This window comes from Drosophila arizonae, chromosome X (assembly GCF_054131065.1).
Source record: "Drosophila arizonae isolate 15081-1271.41 chromosome X, UAZ_ARI_1.0, whole genome shotgun sequence".
NCBI classification, from domain to species: domain Eukaryota; kingdom Metazoa; phylum Arthropoda; class Insecta; order Diptera; family Drosophilidae; genus Drosophila; species Drosophila arizonae.
The window spans coordinates 18,120,894-18,129,391 of record NC_142927.1 but is presented as its reverse complement, the minus strand read 5'-3'; the positions used below and the strand labels follow the sequence as shown (position 1 = coordinate 18,129,391).

The 8,498-nt window shown below is 33.9% G+C and overlaps 1 protein-coding gene across 11 annotated transcripts; it reads right to left on the bottom strand.

Moving 5' to 3' along the window:
- Nucleotides 1-432: 432 nt before the first annotated feature.
- On the bottom strand, nucleotides 433-8,163 carry LOC108618170 (uncharacterized). Of its 11 annotated transcripts, none has more exons than XM_089474389.1 (3): nucleotides 5,708-5,768; nucleotides 2,427-2,460; nucleotides 433-1,153 (listed from the first exon to the last, which is right to left on the bottom strand). In XM_089474389.1, the coding sequence occupies exon 3, from the start codon at nucleotides 1,151-1,153 to the stop codon at nucleotides 875-877; it is 279 nt and encodes a 92-aa protein (XP_089330515.1). In that variant the 5' UTR covers nucleotides 2,427-2,460; nucleotides 5,708-5,768; the 3' UTR covers nucleotides 433-874. The 11 variants fall into 11 exon arrangements, with proteins under 11 accessions (XP_089330515.1, XP_089330513.1, XP_089330517.1 ...); XM_089474387.1 differs by lacking the exon at nucleotides 5,708-5,768 and adding an exon at nucleotides 3,105-3,142; XM_089474391.1 differs by lacking the exons at nucleotides 2,427-2,460; nucleotides 5,708-5,768 and adding an exon at nucleotides 8,016-8,163.
- Nucleotides 8,164-8,498: the final 335 nt, after the last annotated feature.

Below are 8,498 nucleotides of genomic sequence, written 5' to 3'. Positions count from 1 at the left end.
TACCATGTGGTTGTTGTTGTTGTTGCTGTTGTTGCTGTTGTTGCTGTTGCTGCTGAGAGGGGCCTTTTGTGATTTGGGCAGCTGTTGTGCAGCTCGACAGCGACCCTTAATACATTTAAATTGCTCTCGGCGTCTGTGGTGTGGCAATCCTTTGTTAATGTAACGCCATGGTCGAAATGTGCAGCCGCTGCAGCAGGCCAAGAAGAGACAAAGGCCAGCAAGTGTCTGCACGACTCTTAGTTATCCTATAAATGCGCTATATATGGAAATATGTGTAGGGTTATTTGGAATAGTTTTGACCAGCTATGAATAGAAACGGGGACCGGCTGGTGTAGTTGAAAGATCTTTCAATAGTACCCAACTTACCTCGGTAGATCAATCAATCAATTCATTATGTAAGCAACCGTTATTTCCCAATAAATCAATACAACATTTGAAGACTGTTCAATAAACTTTGAATTTAATACTCCAATCATATTTTTCATATCATTTGCATAGAAACTTCAAATTTTGGTTCAAATCAAATATCGCATCAGCAGTCATAGAAGTACTTTCGTGTCATCGGGGGGCAGAGCATTTAGTGTGAATTGGATCGATGGAGTTGATCGATTCCTGATAGCTTTGACTTGAGGCTTGGGAGCCCATGTATAAATTACTTAATCGCAAGTGATCGAGAGCAGAATGAGAGCAGCGTGAGAGCGTGAGATATAGCTAGTTCTAATGCATATACCTCTAATATATATGCATGTAGTATATGTGATTGTTTCTAACTGAAACTGGAATCAACGGAATTAACGAATGTAACGGTAACGGTAACTGGCAACGGCCAACTAAACAAACAACAGCAAAATATAAAACTAGAAATGGATATCTCCTAGCCGCTGCGCTTGAGCAGGCGCAACAGGCCCTGGCAGCGTTTCAGCCATTGCCGCGTATCCTGCAGCAGAAGACTCGGACTGCGGGCCATGTTGTGGGGCGGCATCGGCAGCATCGCTTCGTCCGGCATCAGCTGGGTGCCCTCGTAGCTCTCCACGACGGCCCGACGCTCGCGCGTTGCCGGCGAACGCACCGAATTCGATCCCGACGATCCCGACGATCCCGACGATCCCGACGATCCCATGGGGCTCATGCGCTGCTCCTTCGCTTTATTCATCTGCAATGCCGAAAGTTAAATATCATCAGAAGGAATCGGGTTAACAAAAGGGTAGCTCAATTCATATAAATATACAAGCTATTCGTCTATTTTGAATAGTTTTGTCTATTCATCATTATCTATTTAAACGTATTTTCTATCTCCCTGTCTCTCTCATTCTCCTTCCCTATCTATCCATCTTTAAAATCGTTCTTCTTTTTTCCATTTTCCGCTACTCACCGTTATAAAATATAATATAAAATATTTTTAAAAAATATATATACTTTTCAGGAATTCACAATATCAGAAAAAAATTTTTTGTTGAAATTCGTTGAACTGTTTGCTAGACGTATAAAAATATAATGACGATTTTTGTTGAGCGATTGAGCTAAGGTATACGAAAACGTCAACAGGCCTACTATGTTTTAAAATAATTCAAAGCTAAGTGTTCAAATGTCATGGAACTTTTTGTAGTGTTTAACAGGCCTACTACGTTTAAAAAAGTCAAAGCTCAGTGACAAATGGAAGCAAAAGTGTAGAGGAAGGTAGCTATAGAGGGGATAGATGCAGAGACAAGGGTAAATCTAGAAGTTCTTTTATGTATTTGTTCAGCCGCACCTTCCTCTCCACTTGTATTACCCTCACCTTTCTTCTTGATCTATTCTTTTACTTAGTTATTAATCTATTATGTTCTATTTCCCTATTTTGACCTATCTACTATTAAAATTAGTTACTCTAGCTAGTTATGTTTCCCTCTGTCCTTCTATGCTTCTATCGATCTATGTTTCTTATTCGATAAACTATTTACCTCCATTATGCGCCTTACTTTTCTCCATCTTCCAATTAAAAAATAAAATCTTTTCGTACTCACCATTATAAAATATAATAGAAAAGATTTATAAAAAATATATATTTTCAGGAATTTACAAAATCAGAAATTTTTGTTTGTAAATTCGTTGAACTGTTTGTTAGACGTATAAAAATATAATGTCAATTTTTGTTGAGCAACTGAGCTCAGGTAGACGAAAACGTCAACTGGCCTACTACGTTTTGGGATAATTCGAAACTAGGTGATCAAATGTCTTGGACATTTTTGTAGGGTAATGAAATTTAAAAAGCCTTCTAAGTTAGAGAAAAAATCAAAGCTAAGATAAGTGACGAATGGAAGAGGCTAAAAGTAGCGAAAAGAAAAAAAAAAAAAAGGTTTCCCTGTGTTGATGAAAGCGCTTTCTAGGCAATACATTCTATAAATTCCTTGATTTACCATTTAATTCTTTATAGTTTTAGTACTCACCGTTATAAAATATAATATAAAATCTTTATAAAAATGTATACTTTTCAGAAATTCACAAAATCAGGAAAACTTTTTTTTGTAAATTTGTTGAACTGTTTGCTAGACGTATAAAAATATAATGACAAATTTTGTTGAGCGATTGAGCTAAGGTCGACGAAAACGTCAACAGGCCTACTGAGTTTCAAAATAATTCAGTGTTCAAATGTCATGGACATTTTTGTAGAGCTTAACAGGCCTACTACGTTAAAAAAAAAGTCAAAGTTCAGCTACAAATGGAAGCAAGTGTAGAGGAAGGTTGCTATAGATAAGGGGCTAGATGCAGAGGTTGACCTAGAAGTTCTTTTACCATTTGTATTACCCTCGCCTTTCTTATTGATCTATAGTATAGATTCTAAACTTTTATTTATTTATTAATCTATTCATTTATCCATACAATCATCTATCTCTCTCTATCTTTCTCTTTCTATCCATCTTTCTATTATGTTCTATTAAAATTAGCTACTCTAGCTAGTTATACTTCCCTTCATCTTTCTATGCTTCGATCGATATAATTTTCTTATTCGATAAGCTATTTACCTATCTCACGCGCCTTACTTTTCCCCATCCACAAATGAAAAAAGAAAATCTTTTCGTACTCACCGTTATAAAATATAAATATAGAAAAGATTTATAAAAAATATATATACTTTTCAGGAATTCACAAAATCAGGAAAATTTTTGTTGTAAATTCGTTGAGCTGTTTGCTAGACGTATAAAAATATAATGACAAATTTTGTTGAGCGATTGAGCTTAGGTAGACGAAAACGTAAACAGGCCTACTACGTTTTAGAATAATTCAAAACTAAGTGCTCAATGATAGTTTCTGTAGAGCTTAAAAAGCCAACTAAGTTTAAGAAAAATTCAAAGCTACAATAAGTCGCAAATGGAAGCAGACGTGGAGGTGAGTTAGCAAATATAAACTTCCCCACTTTAATATGTCTATTATTAAAATTCCTTTCCAAGTCATCTCTCTCTTTCTCTGCTTTTATTATTCTTCTATGCTTACATCTATCTATTTTTTATTCAATAATATTATGTATACCTCCATCTTCCTAACCATCTTTCTCCTTCTCTCTCTCTATCTGTCTTCATTAAACTATCCTTATATGCTTCCATCTATCTATGTTTCCTTTTTATTTTATTCTTTTAGAAAGGGACGGGAAGCTTTGGCTTCCTCATTTAAAAAAAAATGTCTTCCCTGTGATGATGGAAGCGCTTTCTAGGCAATACGTTCTATAAATTCCTTGATTTCTTTTACAGTTTTTGTACTCACCGTTATAAAATATAATATAAAATCTCTATAAAAATATATACTTTTCAGGAATTCACTAAATCAGGAATTTTTTTTTTTTTTTTTTGTAAATTCGTTGAACTGTTTGCTAGACGTATAAAAATATAATGATGATTTTTGTTGAGCGATTGAGCTAAGGTAGACGAAAACGTCAACAGGCCTACTGAGTTTCAAAATAATTCAAAGTGTTCAAATGTCATGGACATTTTTGTAGAGCTTAACAGGCCTACTACGTTAAAAAAAGTCAAAGTTCAGCTACAAATGGAAGCAAAAGTGTAGAGAAAGGTAGCTATAGATGAGGGATTAGATGCAGAGGTTGACCTAGAAGTTCTTTTACCATTTGTATTACCCTCGCCTTTCTTCTTGATCTATAGTATAGATTCTAAACTTTTATTTATTTATTAATCTATTCATTTATCCATACAATAATCTGTCTCTCTCTATCTTCCTCTTTCTATCCATCCATCTTTCTATTATGTTCTATTAAAATTAGCTACTCTAGTTAGTTATGCTTCCCTCCATCCTTCTATGCTTCGATCGATATAATTTTCTTATTCGATAACTATTTACTTATCTCACGCGCCTTACTTTTCCCCATCGACAAATGAAAAAAGAAAATCTTTTCGTACTCACCGTTATAAAATATAAATATAGAAAAGATTTATAAAAAATATATACACTTTTCAGTAATTCACAAAATCAGGAAAATTTTTGTTGTAAATTCGTTGAGCTGTTTGCTAGACGTATAAAAATATAATGACAAATTTTGTTGAGCTTAGGTAGACGAAAACGTAAACAGGCCTACTACGTTTTAGAATAATTCAAAACTAAGTGCTCAATGATAGTTTCTGTAGAGCTTAAAAAGCCTACTAAGTTTAAGAAAAAGTCAATACAATATTAGGAGGAGCATTTAGCTAATGCCAGAATTGTCCATATGACTTGAAACTGTTAATATAGTCAGATGAAACAATGAACAACCATTTTGAGTCATATGGATAATCTCGGCATTAGCATAGAGATCCCACAGTCCAGTCTGTTGACTGTAACAGTACAGTAAGGCAAACTGTCAAGCGCGGTGGCTGCTCTCTTTTGGTTTGGGGGAGAATAAACAAAAATTGTGCTGGACTCTTGGTATTAATCGATGGAATAACGTTTCGGGATAGTATCTGATCATTTTACAAAAGAAATTGGGAGAATAAAGTGAACATCTGGGTTTTACTACTGAAAAATGCAGAGCAATGACTCAAAGAACACGTCTAATTTGGTCAAAAAGTGGATAATATGGCAAGGATTCAAGTCCCTGAAGTGTCCTGAATACTCTTCAGACATGAATATCATTGAAAATATATGGAGTCATGTGAAATCGCAGCTTGCGAATTATGGGTGGCTCCAAATGGAATGAAAGAGCTGTTGGAGAGGAACAAGGACATTTGGTGCGCGACTTTGCTGAAATGGTGCGACGGTACACAAAAATGATGGCAAATGATATTAATGAGCAAAAAAAGTCAAAAGTGCTATGCATTAATTATTAAAAAATTATTAATAAATACATTTGTTGAAAAATGACCCGGGTGCAAAACTGTAACATTTGACTTTCTTTACATTTTTATTTCTTATAATTATTCCAGCCAACCGAATGATTTCAAACTCTTAGGTAAGACAGCTAAATACCATACTAACAAAATAAAATTAAGATCTTAAACATCCATATAGTAGAAGCAAAAATACAGACTCTTGAAGTTGCAACAATGAATTCGTGTTACAGTTTTGCTCGTCACTGTATGCTCCCTTTTTATTAAGCTTTTTATATTCTTTCAGCTTCCTTATAAAAAAAAAAAAATGTCTTCCCTGTGATGACGGAAGCGCTTTCTAGGCAATACGTTCTATAAATTCCTTGATTTCTTTTACAGTTTTTGTACTCACCGTTATAAAATATAAAATCTTTATAAAAATATATACTTTTCAGGAATTCACAAAATCAGGAAATTCTTTTTTTTTTTTTTGTAAATTCGTTGAACTGTTTGCTAGACGTATAAAAATATAATGATGATTTTTGTTGAGCGATTGAGCTAAGGTAGACGAAAACGTCAACAGGCCTACTGAGTTTTATAATAATTCAAAGTGTTCAAATGTCAGACATTTTTGTAGAGCTTAACATGCCTACTACGTTTAAAAGAAATTCAAAGCTTAGTGACAAATGGAAGCAAAATTTTAGAGGAGGGGATAGATGTAGAGGTAGAGAAGGGTAAAGTTAGAAATATTTTTATCTCTTTGTACAGCCGCACCTTCCTCCCTATTTTGATTACCCCTACCTTCCTTCTTACTCTATGCTTTTATTTATTTATTAATCTATATTTATCCATATTCTCTGTATTTTTCTCTCTCAATCCAACCATCTTTCTACTATATTCTATTTCCCTCTTTTGCCCTATCTACTATTAAACTTAGCTGCTCTAGCTAGTTATGTTTCCCTCCATCCTTCTAAGCTTCCATCGATCTATGTTTCTTATCCCCATCGACAAATGAAAAAAGTAAATCTTTTCGTACTCACCGTTATAAAATATAATATAAAATCTTTATAAAAAATATATACTTTTCAGGAATTCACAAAATCAAGAACTATTTTTTTTTTGTAAATTCGTTGAACTGTTTGCTAGACGTATAAAAATATAATGACAAATTTTGTCGAGCAACTGAGCTCAGGTAGACGAAAATGTCAGCAGGCCTATTACGTTTTAGAATAATTCAAAACTAAGCGTTTAAGTGTCATATCAATTTTTGCAAAGCTATAGAGCTTAACAGGTCTACTAAGAAATATTCAATGCTACAATAAGTCGCAAATTGAAGTAGAAGTGATGTTAAAGATAGAGGTAGAAGAAGGAAGACCTAAAGGTAGTCTTGTGTATATATTCTGCCGTACCTTTCGCTCATTTATTATTACCCTTGCCTTTCTTCTTGCTCTCTATTTTCATTTATTTATTAATCCATTTTTCCATACAAGCATCTATCTCTCTGTCTCTCTTTTTCTCTCTACCCATCTCAAAATCCCTCTATCTTTTTAGCTTTCGAACCTTCTCTATTTTATCCATATACTACCAAAATTCCCTACTCTAACCACTTATATATATATCTCCATCTTCCTAGTCATCTCTCTCTCTCTCTCTCACACCTCTCTCTGTCTTCATTAAATTATCCTTATATGCTTCTACCTATCTACTTTTCTGGTTTAAAAAGCATTCTATCACTTCTTAGAAAGGGAGGTACAAATTTCAACTTTAACGAGCTCTACTTTTCGTCTTCACCAAGTCGAAAAAACCCTATTCACTGTAAAGCGTTCTAAAAGCGTTTTCTGGGTAATGCGTTCTAAAAATTCCTTGAAGCCACACATCCATTTGTTTAATTTTTTGTACTCACCGTTATAAAATATAATATAAAATCTTTATAAAAAATATATACTTTTCAGGAATTCACAAAATCAGATTTTTTTTTTTTTGGAAATTCGTTGAACTGTTTGCTAGACGTATAAAAATATAATGACAAATTTTGTCGAGCAACTGAGCTCAGGTAGACGAAAATGTCAGCAGGCCTATTACGTTTTAGAATAATTCAAAACTAAGCGTTTAAGTGTCATATCAATTTTTGCAAAGCTATAGAGCTTAACAGGTCTACTAAGAAATATTCAATGTCGCAAATTGAAGTAGAAGTGATGGTAAAGATAGAGGTAGAAGAAGGAAGACCTAAAGGTAGTCTTGTGTATATATTCTGCCGTACCTTTCACTCATTTATTATTACCCTTGCCTTTCTTCTTGCTCTCTATTTTCATTTATTTATTAATCCATTTTTCCATACAAGCATCTATCTCTCTGTCTCTCTTTTTCTCTCTACCCATCTCAAAATCCCTCCATCTTTTTAGCTTTCTAACCTTCCCTATTTTATCCATATACTACCAAAATTCCCTACTCTAACCATTTATATATATATATCTCCATCTTCCTAGGCATCGCTCTCTCTCACCTCTCTCTGTCTTCATTAAATTATCCTTATATGCTTCTACCTATCTACTTTTCTGGTTTAAAAAGCATTATATCACTTCTTAGACAGGGAGGTACAAATTTCAACTTTAACGATCTCTACTTTTCGTCTTCACCAAGTCGAAAAAACCCTATTCACTGTAAAACGTTCTAAAAGCGGTTTCTGGGTAATGCGTTCTAAAAATTCCTTGAAGCCACACATCCATTTGTTTAATTTTTTGTACTCACCGTTATAAAATATAATATAAAATCTTTATAAAAAATATATACTTTTCAGGAATTCACAAAATCAAGAACTATTTTTTTTTTTTGTAAATTCGTTGAACTGTTTGCTAGACGTATAAAAATATAATGACGATTTTTGTTGAGCGATTGAGCTAAAGTAGACGAAAACGTCAACAGGCCTACTAAGTTTTAAAATTATTGAAAGCTAAGTGTAAGTAGAAGTAGATGTAGAAGTAGAAGTAGGTGCAAAAGTATAAGTAGAAGTAGAGGTAGAGTAGAGAAGTAGGTATGGGCAGATGTAGAGGCCGAGGTAGAGGTAAAGGTAAAGGCAAACGCTATGGAAATAGTTAACAATATTTTGAGCCGTTTTCTGGCTCCCATTTTCGGCACAAAGATCATATCGCTAATATTTGATGGAATGTGCAACCTTTTATACAAAAAACCAACGAAAATGCTCCGAGCTTTTGCCGTTTTGTTTGTGGAATA